At 40.9% G+C, this 19496-nt stretch overlaps 1 protein-coding gene across 11 annotated transcripts in view; it reads right to left on the minus strand.

Moving 5' to 3' along the window:
• Positions 1-19496, minus strand: part of Osbpl1a (oxysterol binding protein like 1A) — a 183997-nt gene that overhangs the window by 114484 nt on the left and 50017 nt on the right. For 7 of the 11 annotated variants that reach the window (XM_076554750.1, XM_076554747.1, XM_076554746.1 and 4 more), the window contains 2 exons: positions 13319-13441; positions 6900-6981 (listed from right to left, as the gene is read on the minus strand). In XM_076554750.1, the coding sequence (XP_076410865.1) occupies positions 6900-6981; positions 13319-13441 (205 nt within the window). Of the gene's footprint in view, positions 1-6899; positions 6982-12889; positions 13020-13318; positions 13442-19496 lie in introns of those variants that run through there. The other 4 variants (XM_076554754.1, XM_076554755.1, XM_042263700.2 and 1 more) reach the window with 3 other exon arrangements.

The raw sequence follows: 19496 nt of genomic DNA on the forward strand, positions 1-19496 counted from the left end.
GCTTGTTAAACGGCTAAGAAAGTAGCACATGCTGGATGTCTGGGACTCCAGCAATAGAAACGTAACAGATGTCGCACACTACTGTGAGACGCACAAGAAAAAACAGATCCAGCCTTTGTCTTCCATAAATGTTCTGGGTAATCTAGTAATTTTCCACTTTTGTGACACAAATGACATTAAGATAAAATCATGGATCTGTTTTTTCTAAGTAAATACCATCACACACTTAGTCATCCCCAATAAAACCTACCTTGTAGATAATTTCTGATTTAGGTATTTGATTAATACAAAACAAATATTGCTCAAACCCACAAGGAATATTTAAATGTACTCCAGCAAACTCATTCTAGAAGCTTTCCAAACACACATGCACACACACATTGTTTCATTTCTCTGGAAAATTACTGTTAAAACAAGGTCTTGAGATAAACCTTAACTTCTGTGGCGGTTTGCTTTAAGAGCTGAGGACCCCTGGCTTACGATCCACCTCAGCATTACACAGGCCAGTTCGCACGGGCATACCTCTTAACAAAGACAGTTACATACTGCTACACATTAAGAAAGGACATCTGGACTTTTAGAAAGGTGATCAACTATGAATCACCAAAAACATGTTTTAGGCTGTTAATATATGGAAACAACTAAACTGCCATGCATGAATGCAAAATAGCCACTATGTTACCTTATTTGGCTTCCTATAATAATGTAATTGCTAAGTTTGAGGTAAAAATTATTTTTGGACTAAAATTATTTTTAAAGTCATGAAAGCTGCTAGAAGATCATATTGGAAAAAGCTTAACTTTAGAAACATATAAAAAGCTCACAATCTGTCATTTTTCATGATTATACTGTACAATTTTTAATTGGATAAGCTTTAAAAATAATTAGAACATACTTGATTCTTTTGTCTATGTAGCAAATTAAATCTCATGTATTATGAAAATCTACTCTGAAAAGAAAAAAGATAATGATAGGATAAAAAAGTAGATTATTGAATCTACTCTGAAAAGAGGGAGAATATAGATATGAGATAAATGGCAGATTATTGAATCTACTGTTAAAAAACAACTACTAGTTTTAAATATTTTACATTGGATTGGATTTTTGTATAATGTATACAAATTTTATGTATTGACACAAATTTGAGATTAATTTGTTAGAACATACTGTATATATGTTTCTAATCTTGTTCAAGGTATTGTACCTAAACAGTTAATTTAACAATATAATGAAAATTGCTAGTCCTTGAAAGTTATTATTACCAACTAATTAGGATATAAAGAAATGCAAGTTAGTAGTCATTACAATCAAGCTTGTAAATAAATCATATTAGGTATATTTTCAAGGTCAAATATATATTTTAGATAAACAGGTCATCTTCAAACACTTCAGATACATTTAAGATGTATGACAATGAGACATGTCTGCTCCTGGCAGCCACCAATCTACTTCAGAGAAGATGATGAACATTGAAGAAAACTCCACATGGAGTTTTAGCCACTGGGCAAGAAAATGCCCTTGCCTTGACTGCTGACAGTGTGCTGTCCAAATTGGACAAGCAGGACACAAAAGAAAGGACTGCCAAACCTTGCCAAGACAAGGTAGGGCAGCATTTCAGAAAATCCTGCTTCATAGATAAGTCTGTCACTTATGCTAGACCTGTGGGCTGAAGATGGATGCCCCAACATTGCAGAGGAACCTTGGGTGACTGTCCAGGCAGCCAGCTGTTTCTGTCATTTCTCACAGTTTTTGGAAGTTGCTTGTTTGCACTTCCTGCTTACTCTGTAAATATTATTTCCTTCTTGGGTTTCTGAGGGAGTTAAAAAATAGATATAGTTTTCCTTGTTAACAAATTCAAAAACGAAACTCACTAAAGATGGATAAGTTTGAAACACATCAAAAGCTAGTTTTAGGTTGGTAATACAAGTTAGGATAGGAAGTAAATTAGGTACAACATTTTGGACTCACCAAAATAGGATAAATAATGGAGTATTTTCTCTGAATTTGTCAAATGTTAATGGACTGGACATTGTTAATGTTATTCTTGACTGTATATATTATATATACTTATTGTACTTATTGTATATAGTTTTTCTTATATTAGTTATAAGCTTCTTTTATTTTAGACAAAAAAAAAGAAGAAGAAGAAGAAGAAGAAGAAGAAGAAGAAGAAGAAGAAGAAGAAGAAGAAGAAGAAGAAGAAGAAGAAGAAGAAGAAGAAGAAAAAGCAAAGACACCACTGCCTGGCTCTGTTTCTCTCCTAGACTGAGTCAACCTCATGTAGTCCAGGGTGGCTTTGAACTCAGAGATACAGATGGATCTCTGCCTCTCAAGTGCTAGGATAAAGGTGTATTCCACCATTGCCTGGCCTCTATGTTTAATCTAGTGCCTTGTTCTGTCCTCTGATCCTCAAATTTTATTAGGGTACACAATATATCACCACACAACTTAGGCAACCTTCTATCACAGAACAAGTCCATTACTCTCTCTAATCCTAAGACACTATCAACATTGCTGTGAGCCAAGCTGTTAGTTTAAAAATACCTGTTTACCTAGAAGAGCCTCCTTTTTTTTTCTTCTAGACCTTGTGTGAGATATTACTTCTCTAGGTGTCACATGTCCTAATATTCACAAGTTTCTCAGATGGAAAATATATGGATTGCCTTCCCAACCCTAGTTCAACTGTCATCCTCCTTAAAGATCTCTGTGGGCTGATGGCAACCCTAACCCATGCATCTGTTGCTCCACTCTGCTATCCACATAAACTCTACATCTCTTTACCACACAGCTACCTGGGAAATCCAGGCGACTGAGAAGCTACCTCAGAAAACAAGGGGAGTGGCTGAGAAATGACCTCTGTCTACATGTGTGCATACACATAAAGAATAAAAGTAATTTTTCAGTCTGACTTTCCTACTGGATCAGAATCAAATAAACTCCTCACAAAATCAGTACTCTTTCCTGAAAGTGAAGACAATGAGACATACAAATAAAAAAAAATCAAATCTTTTAATAATCGTCTGTATAAAATTGTAACTTGAAAGAAAAAACCCAAGAAATAGAACAGTATAGATAACCCAAGAATATAAACTGACCAGCTGGCTCAAATTAAGATGTTAGTTTGGAAACAGTCATGCACTGAGTGTGTACATCGGAATGCTCTATGTATTGGTATCTGTATGTGTATGTAACTTATAGTAACTGCACTAAAGAATATAAGATACATAGTTCAAAGCACAGTATTAAACTGGTTAAACAATAAAAAGATAGCAGTGTGTGATAAAACTCAGAGCAAACAAATGCAGCATTCTTTGACACTGTCAGACACCCAGTGAAGGGAGTGATTATGGGTCAGAGGAAGCAACTGTGAGGCAGAGGGCCGACTTGAACCTTAAGAGCACTGGCATCATTGCTCCTGAAGGCAGGCTGGATAAAAGTCCTACCTGAAGTACTGTCTTAGAGAGGACAGTGTCACGGTACGGGCAAGGTAACTCTAGAGAGGCGTTAGGATCTCATGTCCCGTTGACTGAGCAGTGACCATGCAGAAGGCACCAGGCCAGGTGCTGAGACGAACCTTTAAGAAGGGCATGCCTCTTGTGCTTTTCTGTTCCTTTTTATATTCTGGTTTGTTTGGGGGTTTTGTTTGTATGCTTTCTAAAAAGGAAGAAATAAAGGTGTCTCCACACCCTTTCTTGGGTGGGTGGGGAGGAGGGGAGGATCTAAGAAGAGCTGTTGGGGAAAACCCATGGTCAGAATATATTGTATTAAAAATTTTTACAAAAAAGATATTAATTTGTGAGTTATAAAAATAATATTTTAATGCACAAAGAAAGTTCCAGAGGAAAAAAAAAGAATGACAAAGTCTATCTTTGCAGAGCTTGTATCTAGAAAGGGGGGTAGGCTCGAAGACTTCAGAATACATGGAGAAAATGTAACGTAAATAGGAAAAAGAATGAATCATATTTAAATATGATTTTTTGAAAGCTGGGTCTTTCCAGGAGACCCTATTAGCTCAACTAAACAGGAGCAGGCAGCAGCAGCACTATGGCTTTAAATTGATATCTGTGTAATGAGTAGAGAGTCAATTATAACTACCTATACTTTAGAAAGATCGTGTTGCCATGGAGAAACAAATATTTTTACATTCATTTTATTTTGTGTGTGTGTGTGTGTGTACATGTAGGTGTGTGCATACCATGGCACACATGTGGAGGTCAAAGGGCAACATGAAGTCTGTTCTCTTCTTGCCCCATGCGGGGTTCAGGGACTGAACTAGGTCACCACTAGGTCACTTCACAGCAAGCACCTTTATCTGCTGGGCGGTCGTTCAGCCTACGAAACACATTTGAAAACTTCCATCTTCAATTTCTGGAATCCGAAAGGCATGAGGACTAGACATTACAAAGTCAAGGGATTAAACCAAAAAGGAGGCAAAAGTGAGAAACAAACTAGAAAACAATTCTTAGAATGATCAGAACGCAGCACAGAAGGAACGGGAACAGCTCAGCAGAATTCCTGCTTAGCACGGCAAGGCCCAGATTCAATCCCCGCACAGAGCCAGCACACACCAGCACATCTGACTGCAACACAAAGACGGGGGCATTTTCAGAGACCAAGGGCTAGGGGATAAAATAAGAAAGTTCCACACGTCTGCCATTTTTCTCTTCTGGTACAAGAGGAAAAAAGGAACAAAAATTTTAAGAGAAAATGATTTAAAGGTCACTACTGAGTATGTATGCTAGGAACAGAGACTCAAGCAAGTCATACACAGAGCAAGAACATCCAAACCTACAGGCAGAGTAAAACCAGAACATTAAAGGCACAGTCTGAAGCTGTGCATCACCAAAAGAGGCAGAAAAGAAGACAGACTGCCGGGAAAGCATCCCATTGAAAACATGAAGTCAGAAGAGGGTGGGACTGTGTCTTCAAAATGTTCAGCATCAGGCCTGGGATGTAGCTCAGAGATCAGAGGGCCAGCCTTGCATACTTAAGACCTATGAATCAAGGGGGGAAATCAAGAAAAAAGTGGAAACAAATAAGAGCAAAATTAAGACACACACACATGCATGCACACAAAATAAATTAAATGTAATACATTTAAAATAAATCAGTGAACCCAGAGGGGAAGAGCATGATATAAAAAGCTACAGGTATTAACTGTGGGATAACTGCGGGCCAGAATGCAAATCACAGCAGTTTCTCATCTTCCGCCCTATTCTGGTTTGTTCAATCATTCGTTCCTTCTTTTCTCTCTCTCCCCCCCTTCCTTCCTTCACTCCCTTCTTTCTTCCATCCCTTCCTTTTTTCTTCCTCCTTTCATCTCTCTCTCTCTCTTTTTTTTTTTTAAAACCCAGACAGGGTTTAATTCTGTAGAGCAGGCTGGCCTTGAACTCAGAGACCCACCTGTCTGCCTCCCTAGTGCTGGGATTAAAGGTGTGCGCCACCACTGCCTGCCATATTTTGGTTGTTTCTAAAAGGTCTTAGTGATTTGAACAACCTCACATCTAATAACCAGACATATACTCCTTTCTCCCTGACTCTTAGAGAAATAAGTTGCAAGTGTATAAGCTAGATAAGTAGTAGCCATTTGTTTCATTCCCCAGAGAAAGGGGGGAGGGGGATGGAGAGAAGAAAGAAAAGAAAAGGGCAGAGGGAGGGAGGGAGAAACAGGGATTTCATATCTGTGTCATGCTTAAGGCTGGGAGACACCACTCTCAGGGTGAGGAGGGCTGTGTGAAGCAACAGGACCAGCAGCTGCCACACTGGGGAGGGAAGGGACAGGAAGACCAAGAACCCCGAAGAATGAAGCAGTGGTGCCATAAACAGACCCGGGGCATGAGACAGATAGGGGAAGTCAACAGAGCTGTGGGGCCATGGCCCAGGAGGCTGTGTTAGCCCTAAGGCAAGGCTCCTATTCTTATAGAGTAAAGCTGCTGCCCCTTTAGAGACTGGTAACATGCTTTCAGAGCTGGTTCTCTTTTATTTCAGCTAAGGCTCTCTGAAGACACTCACATGAGACAGCCATAATCACTACATCACTGTGCCTCGTTCTTTCTGTGACCTGGAGGAAACTTTGCTCGTAACGCTAAATTCTCTGCCACAGCAGAAATGATTCTGCCAGCTTTCCTTTCTGCACCAAGCACGTAAACCGAAATGTAAACCTAAACAGAGCATGCTCAGGAATGTGCCCACCCCTACATGTGCATTCCTGTATGAGCATGTGTGGGTCTCCTGATAAACGCTCTTTGTTCAAGCACAGCACTGTGTTCAAACAACGCCAGTGCTCTCCTTACTCAGGGATCAGTGTCTGCTCTGGCGGTGCTATGGGTCTGTGCACTCACCAGGACGAACCCCATTGGTCCTGTTATAGAGGAGCAGAGAGAAGCCCTTGATCTACTTCTCCCACCCTCTCCACCCATCCCTTGAGAGGCCTTCCTGTCTGCTGAACCCATCAGAGGTCCAGTCTAAGCAGGTCTCAGGAAAGGAGCTTTGTTCTACAAGGCACGGCAGAATGGGTGTGGAGGAACATACCAGCACAGGTGCAAAAGAAAGCATCAGTCCAACATTTTTCAAAGCAATGTTATCAGAATGAGAAACGGAAGCTGGCAAGACAGCTCAGTGGTTAGAGGTCTCACACAGCCACGTCTGACAACCCGAGTGCCATTCCCTTGGACTCACGGGATGGAAGGAAAGAATTGACTCCTATATGTCGTCCTCTGTCCTCACAGGCAAGCTATGGCACAAACAAGCAAGCATGGTGCCCATTCACCCAGAGCAACACACACAAAGTCTAAAATGGGCAGCCACAAATTGACAGAGGGTCAAGGTAATTCATGTTCTCTCTCCTCTCTCTCTCTCTCTCTCTCTCTCTCTCTCTCTCTCTCTCTCTCTCTCCTTACCTTTGGCCACGTCACACTCCTTAATCATTTTGAGAAAGTTGTAAATTTCCCTATCTAGTCTCTGTTGACATGTTTGTGCTCTCTGAAAGAAAAAAAAAGCAAAATTAAACCAATAAAGGACTTCCAAAATTACTTATGCATTAATGTTTCTATCAAAATTTGCAATTCAGATACATAAGGCTCTTTACAAAAGGATATGAATGAAACATTTCATTGAGTAGTTTAATAAAAAAAGTATTGAATTCCAAACACATTCAGCATCAGTCATGCAGACAGCACACAACTGCATTATTTTGCAATGCTCTCTCATTACACCATGCATATTCAGAGTTAATTTCTTTGATTTGCTAGATATGAATAAATTTCCCAAAAAAATTATAAAATGCATTTCTTTTTTCTTAAATGCATTTCTTAAGGATACATTTTAAAATTGTTTTTTGTTTAAAAAAAAATCCAGATGGCCCTAACATTTGGAAATCACAAGCTGATTCTTCATTCAGCATTTTAAATACACACTGCCACCACCCACACCATCAGACCAAGCAGGACATTTTCTTAAGTAAGTTGAAGCTTAAGTAAGTGAAAACAAGGTAAAGTCAATGATGGAGAGCAGTCTTCCTTGAAACTTTAAATTTCTTCATAGGAAGATTCCTAGCAGTAAAACGTGAATACAAAAATTCCTCATCAAACTTGCATCCCAGCCTGGAGCAGATTCAGAGAACAAAGTGCAAATCACTGTTGGTTTTAAGCTGGTTTTATATAGCAAAAAGAATAAGCAAGAAAATCATGCTGGAATTGCTGGTGTGGTAAATGAAAATGTTTATTCTGTGAACCAAGACTTTGTAAATATTAGAATCACTACTGTGGGCAGAGTAATGGACTCAGCTTCTTACTCTGTCCTTGGAACATAAACTGGTGCATCACAAAACATCTGCTTATTCAAAATTAAACTAGTGCAGCTGTGTGCCAAGGTGACACAGGTAAGCACTCTTTTCTCCTATTTCACTTTATAAATTTTTTAGCTCTTATAAAGCTCAACCCAACCACAGTAGAATTATTCATGGGGCCACATTAGTGACAGGTAATGTTCTCTTTTAAATGTGTATTAGCCCTTCTGTTTTGAGACTCCTAATGACATCTAAATATAACATACATTTACTTATTTATCAAGAGAGGAATGCTTATACTGTGTAATTTAAAACCCTATAAAGAGAGGGCTGATTTGCTGCTCATTTTTCCACACTGTCTGTGGATACAGGTTGAAAGGCGGGAAGCCCCTCCAGAAACACTCACTGAACTAAATGCATCCCTCTTGACTTATTAATAGAAGACCATTCTCACACCATGCACATTATTATTCCTGCTCATGGCGAAGTCAATGCCACTGCTTACTCATTTCCTTCCATGGTGCAGGTGGGCTAAGGAAGCACCAGCTCCATCTGCAGACTTCTGATCAGATGCACTGCACAGCTCCTGGGTCTCACTAGGTGAACCACACCCTCCGCAGTACCACCTGTCAATACTGGAGTCACATGCCCCTTCATTTAGCATATTTATGTCAAAGCTTTTTTAAAAAAATGCTTCTTTGCCCACTGGTTTAAAAGGGACATAAAAGTTAGCTACAGAAGAGTCCATGAACACCAGTATTAACATAACTCTTGACTGACACTAAGATAGGACAGAAGTTTTCACTACAATAAAATAAAGTACATTTTCTAATTTACCATCACCCTCATTAATAGTTATAAAAAGCAAAAAAAATCTTCTGGGCTAGGCAGTAACCACTCATCTATCAATCCTGGTACTGAGGAAGAAGCCAAGGCCACAGTATCAAGAAAAGTAGTGCTTATGAACACTTTGTGACATCTAGCAGGTGCCTCGCTGTTGACTTCTACATCATTAACCGTATGCCAGGGAAGCTGGAGTTTTAAATTTCATTTATTCATTATATAAGGGAAGTCCCACTGTAAACATTATCCTAATATTAACATCTGACAATATTTTTTAACTTTATCCAAGTTATCTTGGCAGAGTATCTACAGAACAAGGGTGACACCCATGAGCACAGAAGCCCAGTGCACCAGAGAGCTCCAACAGTGAGCAGTCCACCACAACACGCATCTCCTGTTCCAACTTCTGTCCACATACTCTCTAGCTATCACTTTCACTGACTCAAGATGATGTTCATCCACCTTGTCCTGACTAGGAGGGTCACTTAAAACTGCATCAAGGGAGTGGGTAGGAAGGAGCTACAGCTATTTGCTAGAGAATCTATAGTTGATTAAGAAGAGAAGCACAGTCCTTAGTATTTAGCAATAAAAGGTAACTACTAAATATACATACCACTATGGACCGTACAGCTCTGTCCCCATGCAACTGGAGAGCAAGAAATGGACAGCACTTCTAACAACGCTGCTGTCATGAGCCTCAACAGCCAGAGACAGGACTCTGTGAGGTGGGGGGCAAGGTCTGCGTCCTGTGTGACAGGCAAAGGGTTCACACAAGGTTCAAAACCATAAATCCCTGAAAATAACAGACTGTAGACCCTAAGGTTTGCAGGAAACAGTGCTGTGGAGAGCAGTACCTAGTGACCACCTATAAGCATCTTTTGTTTTGTTTTGTTTTTTCGAGACACGGTTTCTCTGTGTAGCTTTGGTGCCTGTCCTGGATCTCACTCTGTAGACCAGGCTGGCCTGTAACTCACAAAGATCCATCCGCCTGGCTCTGCCTCCCGAGTGCTGGGATTAAAGGCATGCGCCACCACCGCCTGGCACCTATAAGCTTCTTAACTCCAGCCAGATCCAGACTCTGTCTTCTCTTGTGAGGCTTGCAATCCACAGCACATGTTTGTTCTTCTGGTGCCCGGTGACTGGCCTGACCCTGCAACTGTCCTAATGTTTTACACTGTAATAGATATTCACAGAAAAGTAAAAACTAAAGTGATCTGGAAAGAGCAGTGACTCTCCCTCATACACTGGACTGCCATCCCTGGAGCCCCTGCTTGCCCTGGTCCCTATCCTCAAGTGGAACTGCCCATTTCCCCTCCCTCTGGGGCCGCTCCACCACATAAACGTGGATGTGCACATCCTACTGTCCACCCTTCTTTTCACCCAAGTAATAGCTTCCGTTAGTCTGTTTCTGCTTTTTTGAAGCAGGGTCTAAATGTAACCCTGGCTAGCCTGAAAAATCACTATGTAGCCCAGGGTACCCTCAAGCTCTAGGCAATCCTGCTGCCTTAGCCTCCCGAGAGCTGGGATTACAGGTATGCCCACTGTACCTGACTCTCCACTCTTTTCAGGCTATGCACCCAAGTTCATCAGCACCTCAGGTCTGCCACATCATGTGGCTGCACTGTCTTTATCAGTCCCTCGGTTTGTGCAAGTGCACCTTGCTGCATATTCATTTTAGTTAAGAATCACTTAACTAAATAAGTTAAATAAACAAACTCACTTTATTTTGTCATTTGGTTTAAATTTAGCATTCTCTGTTAATTATTCTGTATACCACAAATACAGTTGAGATCCTAAAGAACTGAGGTGTCACCAACAAACAAACCCTCACTTGCTGATATGACATTTTGTTTGTGGTCTGACAAATAAAGCTTGCCTGGAGATCAGAGGGCCGAGCTAGCCACTAGTTAACCATACAGGCCAGGCAGTGGTAGCACACACCTTTAATCCCAGCACTTGAGAGGAGGAAGCAGGAAGATCAGGAGTTCAAGGCCACCCTTGAATCAGTCTAAAAGAGAATCAGGTCAGGTTGGTGGTGGCATACATCTTAGTTCCAGCACTTGGGATCTCAAGCCTTTGAGGATTCGTGGAGACAGGATCTCCTCATTCAGTCTGAGGATTCATAGAGACAGGGTAGTCTCTAGCGGTTGCTGTTCTGCTGCTCTGATCTTTCAGCGTTCACCCTGATATCTGACTCCGGGTTTTGACTGTTAAGACTAATCAGGACTGTGCTTCACTCACGTGGTTAGCACCACCCAAGGGTCTGTGAGTTCATCCATTGATGACAACAGAAACACTCTGCCCGCTTGTACCCTGAGCACTTGAGATGTTTCTGGTTAAAATGAGAAACTGAGCCAGTTACAACAGCTTTGCCTGTAATCCCAGCACTCAGAAAGCCAAAGCCAGTTCAAGGCCAGCCTGGGCTATACAGCAAGACTGTTTCAAAATAAGGCCAAAGTGAGTTAGTGAAATCTTAGTGTATTTTTTGTTGACTTAAATAGGAACAGTCATGTATGGCTGGCATTGATGGTACTGGGCCTGCAAACCAATAGGAAGCTTGGCTTCCTCTCCTAAGCTGTTCCCTGGCACACTCTGACACAGCATGAAATGTTTCTCTTCTCCTTAGAGCCTTAACCTCAAGGCAGTGACAAAGGCTTAAGGAAAAGCTATTCCGTTTTTAGAGGCCTCAGTCTGAAGGATGAAAAAATGAGACCAAGTTCACAGAATGGCTACTTTCTCAATACGGACACATGCCCCACTTACTTTTTGTCAAAAGGAATGCTGAGGGAATAAGATTAGTTTATAGTTAATTTCAACGACTAGTGAGTATGTTAGTTAGTCCCAGCACCTGACTTCCTCAGTGTCTGTGGACACCAAGAATAAATTTGCTCCATCATCTGGCCCACAGAATTTCCTTTAACTTCACCCAAGGGTCCAAGTATCTAGAGTCATTCTGCCTAAGCCACCTGCAAATATTCACACACCATTTCAGATTTCCTCCATTCTGAACAAGGGCCCAGACACGAGAATCAGAACTCTCACAGTTACCATCCAAAGTCCACAGCAGCACAGAGCGGTCTGCAGCCTAAAAACCCGAACACACTCCTCACACTGGCTAAATCCTCACTGACTTCAGACACGCACTACATATAGCTTAAGGGAAAAACTTGATAGTTTTAAGTCAAAAGAAAAAAAATGTTTAAAAAGGAATGAAATACAATGTAGAACTGAACTGATAACCTGCTTGAAAATCTGAAAAACATATTTTTAAAAATTTGTCTTTAGCCATGTGTCTTCATAGGGAAGCTAATATGTTTTCATTTTACTTATAGCTCCCATTTAAAATGTCTCAAATTACCATAATCCCAGAAGATACTACTTGCTTTGTAAATCCATATACAATTTATCACTCATATTGAAGGTAAATAAACAGGAAGGCATTCTCTTCACTTAGGAAATATTGACTACATCTTAAAGCATTTAGCATAGTTTTAAAAACTTTACTTAACATTTAGTCATGCATTTAAATCTTCCCTATTTTCCAAATCTCTGTTTTAAAAGATTTATTTTTACTTATGTGTAGGTGTGTCTTTCTCTATGTGAATGTGCACTGAGTGCAGATGCCAACAGAGGCCAGAGAAAGGGCACTGTAATGCCCTAGAGCTGGCATTACACGGTCTGAGTGCTAGGGCCTGGACTCTGCTCCTCTACAAGAACAGCAAGTATTCTTAACCGCTGAGCTCTCCAGCCCCTATTTCCTAAGTTTTGACGTCATTCTAAATGTTCCGGTAGATGTGATTTTTGTAAAATCCACTGGTCTAAGAATTACATTTCTATTCTACTTTACAACAGCACAGACGGGACAATCATTAACAACGCCCAGCAGATATCTTCAACAAAGCATGGATGAGTCTAAAGGTTCTGCAGTTCTACCATAAATTAAAATTAGGAATGATGGCGCCTAACATTCTCATCTGAGATTAGAAGCTCTTATGTGGATGAAACTCTGTAGACATTAGTAAACTTAACTTCATTAGACTTGTTTATTTAGAAACATGCAAATCCTTTAAATAACCCACTTAATTTTCATATAATTAAATTTAGTAGGAAAATTCATGTGCTGTGAGAGAACTATTTAAACTGAAACAGGCGTTCCCTTGTAGATCTCACTCTCCCAGATCCACCAACATTTACGACCAACAAGATGCATTTTAAAGATATATCCAGAAAAGTAATCAACACCTGCTCCCCACAAAATACCTACTGTCAGGAATGGATAAGGTAGAGTTGTCACTTCAGATAAGGATGTCTCCACTCATTACTGTGCTTTACCCTATCCCTAAGCAGTGCCCGATACATATTGCAAGCAGTTTTAAATGAAACTACTGACCAAGAAATATGTCACTATGGTTGCATTATTGAAACTGAAATATGCAGTGAAGTCATAAAGGAGAGCAGGCCAGGCTCCACATTTCCCACCTACTGGAGGCAGTTTCCAAAAACAAATGTATTTAACATAAAAACAGGTTAATAACATGACAACATTTTCACCAGGACATTTTATAGTACTGTCACAGCAGAGGTAGATCAGGAGAGTGCAAGGAGACAGAGAGCAATAGCATTTCCATGGTCAGACATTTCCAGAAAGCATGCTGAGTTAGGTATACAGCTTGAATAGTGTCTGCTCACCTCTAAAGACTCCTTCAGGTCCATGGGAGAAACCTCATCTTCCTCTTCCTCGTCAGTCACCTGGTCCTGGGAACAGTAGTGAGTGCTGTACGCAGAGTGTTCCTCAATGGCTTCGAGCCACTTCTGAAACAATCCAAGAATTACATGAAAACATTTTCACTCCAAAGAAATAGTAATAATAATCTATGAAGTATAAAATTTACATAGAAGAAATAACTATGGCAAAAAAAGAACCCAAAATGACATTCTGAATATTTCTTGCCTATGACCTGTCTGCATAAAAAGATATTCCTAGTGCTTTAAAAAATATCCTCTATACATATATGTATTAATTAGTACACAAATATATTACAGAAATTAATTCAAAATAACAAATGCCCCTGATAGCGTCTTTAAACTTCCCAAGCCAGGCCTCCATCCTCTGCACTGCTCTCAACCAACATTCTTATCTTCCAAGTTCCCACTGAAATCCCACAGAGGTTTAGTGAAGTTCCCTTTGCAGGTCTGCGAGAGCTGGAGCTGGAGGGAACAGGTTTCCCTCTGGCTACCGCCCTGGCGGCCTAACCGCTGCTGGTAGTGGTGGAGTTGCAGTTGCTGATTCAGACAGCTGTGGCTTAAAAGGCAGCCACCATTTAAAAAAAGAACAACACAACCTAGATGTCTGTCAACAGAAGAATGGATAAAGAAAATGTGGTATATTACACAGTGGAATATTATTCGGCTTAAAGAATGAAATCATGAAATGTGCAGGTAAATAGTTAGAACTAGAAAAAACTATCCTGAGTGAGGTAACCTAGATCCAAAATGACAAATATGGTACATATTCGCTTATATGTGGATGGTAACTGTTAAGTCTTCATTCAGTAAGCAGGCTACAGTGCATATAACCACAGAGATTATGTATAGAGTAACGGACCTGGGGCTGGATCTTCCTACGAAGGACAAATTGAACAGATAGTTACTGGATGGAGGGGTAGAGCATCAAATGGGGAGGGGAAGTGAAGAGGGGGTGAGAGAGGGAATACAGGAAGGGATAGCTGAAAACAAGAGCCATTTGTGGGGCTGTAGGAAAACCTAACACAGTAGAAACGTCTTACCATATATACACACATGAAGAAATGGAATCAGCAAATAGCAGGGTAGACAAAGCCCCAACTAGAAACTCTCATCAACAAATGAAACTTCCAGTTCTGGGAATGGGTTACATTTAATCAAGTTTCTTGCCGAAGGAACCCCATTGACACCCCCAGATCATCCAGGCTGTTGTCAGGGCTGTGGGATGTTCTCCACAAACTGATGGTAAGGGCCTATGGCTAAAGACAACATCTAGACAACTCACGGAGCATGGAAAAGTCGAGCTGGTGCCCACCTAGAGCCTCCACCCCACCTACCCGCCCTCTTGGTACTAGGAGGTGCTCTGCAGATTACCAGAGAAGAAAGGCAAACAGAAGCCATCTAAAAACCCTTCAGTCCACAACAGTGAGCTGCCGGCCAGAGACACCGGTGCAGGAGTGGCGCAGGGCCTGTGCACATAGCCAGCCATCATCTGATGGACGTAAGGCCCGCCCCATGGGGGACTCCCATACCCAACACTGCTTGGATGCCCAAGAACCTGAACTGAAACAGGAGCACTTCAAACACGCCTGTTCTGCTAAAGGAACGTAGCAGCACAGTGACTCCAGTGACATTCCGCCATCCTCACAGAGCAGTGCCCTCCTCAGCCGTTGTCAGAAGCCTCCCCCTGCAGTAAACGGGAACAACAGCAGACCCACAACAGACCAAAGTGCACAGTGAGAGACTTTGGAACCCGCGGTCCTCAATGGGAATTCTCAATCAAATCCCTCCCCTCAGAGCTCAGGGAAACTATAGAGGATACCAAGGAAACAGGCCTTCTAAACACAGCAGGACGGACACACATAGGAACTCACAGAGACTGTTAGCATGCACAGTCCTTGCAGTGGTCTAAACCAGACAGGGTCCCAGAGCTGAGAGGGGAAGTAAACACAAGACACCATCTCTAACCCAGAAGCTATTTCCAATTGATAACTGCTCACAAAGAAAAAAATCAGTTTTCTCCACGGAGTGTAACACGAATCTTAAAAGGTCTTATTAATGAAAATAAACCTGGAGCAAGGTATTGGGGTGAATGCTGGAAGATCAGAGAAGCAGAACAAGCCACAGCCACCTCACCTTGCCAATTCCTCAGCTGGTCCTGTTTCCTCAGACTGGAAGCCTCTGTGTCCTCATCTGAATGGATCTCAGCTGAACTGCTGCTCAAAAGCCTAAAAGCTTAACCAGCCTAGTTCCTGGTCCTCATGCCTTATATACCGTTCTGCTTTCTGCCATCACTTCCTGAGATTAATGGTTCTTTTTTTTTTTTTTTGGTTTTTCGAGACAGGGTTTCTCTGTGTAGCTTTGCGCCTTTCCTGGAACTCGCTTTGGAGACCAGGCTGGCCTCGGAGATTAATGGTTCTTATTACTATGGTGATATTTTATTTATACTGAAATGTGATTTTATTTGTATGTTAATAAATAAAGTTGCCTAGGGGTCAGAGCTAATAGCAAGCCATCGCAGAAGCTGGGAAGTGGTGGTGCACGCCTTTAATCCCATCTCTTGGGAGGCAGAGCTCTCTGTGTATTCAAGAATACAGCCAGCATGGAGACACACGCCTTTAAGCTCAATACCAACCATAGAAGATCTGGAGGTCTGTACAGACAGGCAGTGACGAGGTGGTCATGTGGTTGGGTTTACAACCAATGAGAAGGCAGAACAGAAATACTATAAAAAGACAGACACACAGGAAGTAGCTCTCTTTCAGAGAGGTAGGGCAGCAGTGACAGTGAAGGGTAAGGTTTTTAGCTCTTAGCTATTGCACTGACCTCTTAGCTTTCATCTCTGTATTGGCTCTGTGTTTCTTATTGAATAAGATGGTTACTTCTACATATTACCATGCCTGGCTGTTTCCAGTGTGGCCTTGAACTCACAGAGATCCAGGTGGATCTCTGCCTCTGGAATGCTAGGATTAAAGGTGTGTGCTACCACTGCCTAACCTCTATGTTTAATATTGTGGCTGTTCTGTTTTCTGACCCCAGATAAGTTTATTAGGGTGCACAATATTTGGGGGAACACAATATCACCACAATGGAGTCTCACTGGGTAGATCCCAGGCCCAGGAGTAGACAGCCAACACAAAATGAACTCAATGGCATTTTTGGAGGTTCCTTGTCTCATAATGCTTTGTCTGGGCACTTCTTTTTAAATTTTCTCTCTCTCTCTCTCTCTCTCTCTCTCTCTCTCTCTCTCTCTCTCTCTCTCCTTCCTTCTATCTTTTCTGTATAGGTCTTTTGAATATATATTATGGTTTTCCAGTGTTGTGTTTTTATGGAATTTCTTTATGTGCAAATGTGTGTTTCTCAGCATCTATATGTTTTTCTTATGCCTTTTCATACTACTCCAATTTGTTTATCTTATATTATTTTGGTTTTTTTAGATGCCTGTTTATATTCTAATGATTCTAATAGAAAGGGCATGGATTTAGGTTTGTGGGGAGAATCAAGGAAGAGTTGGGGGAGAGGAAACTGATATCAGAATATATTATATGAAAAAAATCTATTTTCAATAAAAAATTAAATTAAAATTAAAATCTGTACTCCACCAAACTGGAAAACTTAAAAGAAATGGATTAATTTCTTGATATATACAACTTACCAGACTGGTGACCTCTAGTGAAATAGAAGTAATTAAAAGTCTCTGGATTGATACAAAGTCCAGAGCAAGATGGATTCAGCACAGAATTCTATCAGACCTTCAAAAAAGAATTAACATCAACACTCCTCAAATTATTCCACAAAATAGAAACTGAAAGCATTTCCCAATTGGTTTTACAAGGCCACTATTACCATGACACCAAAACCACACTAAGACAACTAAGAAGAAAATTACAGATTAAATTTCCTTATGAACACAGATGCAAATAATTCTCAACAAAATACTTAAAAACTGAATATAAGAACACATCAGAAAGGTTATCCACCATGATCAAGTGGGTTTCCCCAGAGATGAAGGGATGGTTCAACATACATAAATCAATAAATGCAATCTACCACATAAACAGAAAGACAAAAATTACATGAACCTCTCATTAGATACAGAAATGCCTTTGACAAATCTAATATTCTTTCATGATGAAAGTCCTAGAGAGACTAGGGAACACAAGAGATATACTTCAACATAATAGAGGTGATTTACAGCAAGCCCACGGCCAACATCAACTTTAACAGAGAAATTCCAAGCAATCCCACTCAAATCAGAAACAAGACAAGGCTGTCCACTCTCTCCATAGCTATTAAATACAGAACGTGAAGTCTCAGCAAGAGCAACAAGACAACTGAAGGGATCCAAACTGGAAAAGAAGAAGTCAAAGTCTCTTTATCTGCAGATGATATAATTTTACACATACAAGACCCTAAAACTCCGCCAGGAAGTTCTACAGCTGGTAAACACTTTCAGCAAAGTAGCCAGATGCAAAAACCGCAGCCCTCCTATATACAAATGTCAAACAGACTGAGAAAGAAACCAGGGGACAGCACCTTTCTTTCTCAATAGCCTCAAATACAAAATTAAGTTAAATTAAAAAAAAAAAAAAAAAAAGCTGGTGCTAACTCTAACCAAGCAAGTGAAAGAACTGTATAATAAAGACACCGAAGAAGATGCCAGAAGACATAAAGGTCTCACATGCTCATGGTTCAGTAGGTTAAAGTTGTGAAATGGCCATCCTACCAAAGTAATCTACAGATTCAAGAGAACTCCAATACAGTTCCTCACAGACACTGGGAAAGCAATTTTCAACTTCAAATTGAAACACACACACACACATAAAACAGGATAGCTAAAACAACAGTGAGTAACAAAGGAACCGCTGGAGGTCTCACTACAGAGCTACAGTAGTGAAAACAGCATGGTACTGGCATAAAACCAGGCACTGACCAATGCACCTGAACTGAAAACGCAGGACGTCCACACCTATGTAAACCTGAATTTTGACAAAGTGAAAACACACACTGGAGACAAGAAGACAGCATCTTCACCACATGGTGCTGCTGGTCAAACTGGAGAGCTGCATGTAGATACAAACAGATCCATATTTAGCATCCTGCACAACACTCAACTCCAAATGGATCAAGGACAAGACCAGATATCCTGAATATGATAAAAGAGGAAGTAAGGAATGAGCATAAACTCACTGACACAAGGAAGACTTTCCAAACAGGACATCAATAGCACAGACACTAAGAGCAACAGTTAATACATGGGCCCCCATGAAGCTGAGAAGCTTCTGAATGGCAAAGGACTACATCATTTGGGCAAAGCAACAACATACAGAAAGGAAAGAAAACTTTACGAATTATACATCTGAGAGGGGGTTGGTATCTAAGATATACAAAGAATTAAAAAAAAAGAAGAGAGTGAGAGAGAGAGAGGGAGGGAGGGAGGGAGAGAGAGAGAGAGAGAGAGAGAGAGAGAGAGGGAGAGAGAGAGAGAGAGAGAGGGAGAGAGAGAGAGAGAGAGAGAGAGAGAGGAGAGAGAGAGAGAGAGAGAGAGAGAGAGAGAGAAACCTCAAAAATCAAGACAATAGATAACTGTTGGGCATGATGGCACACACCCTTGATCCCAGCACTCAGGAGGCAGAGGCAGGCGGATCTCTGTGAGTTCAAGGCCAGCCTGGGTTACCAAGTGAGTCCCAGGAAAGGCACAAAGCTACACAGAGAAACCCTGTCTCGAAAAACCAAAAAAAAAAAAAAAAAAAAAAAGAAAAGAAACACTTAAAGAAATGTTCAACATCGTCAGTCATCAGGGAAATGCAAACAAAAACAAAAACTACCTTGAGACTCCCTCTGACACCTGTCAGAATGGTTAAGATCAATAAAACAAAAGACACCTCATGCTGGTAAGGATGTGGAGAGAGGGGGACACTTTTTCATTGCTCATGTATAAACTGGGACTAGATCTACCTCAAGATCCAGCTATACCACTCTTAGGCATAGACCCCAAAGTCTACATCCTACTACAGAAACACTTGCTCATCCATGTTTATTGCTGCTCTATTCATAATAGCCAGAGATTTGAAACAGCCTAGATGAGAGAGAGAGAGAGAGAGAGAGAGAGAGAGAGAGAGAG

The sequence above is a fragment of the Peromyscus maniculatus genome, chromosome 19 (genome assembly GCF_049852395.1).
Source record: "Peromyscus maniculatus bairdii isolate BWxNUB_F1_BW_parent chromosome 19, HU_Pman_BW_mat_3.1, whole genome shotgun sequence".
Lineage (NCBI taxonomy): Eukaryota > Metazoa > Chordata > Mammalia > Rodentia > Cricetidae > Peromyscus > Peromyscus maniculatus.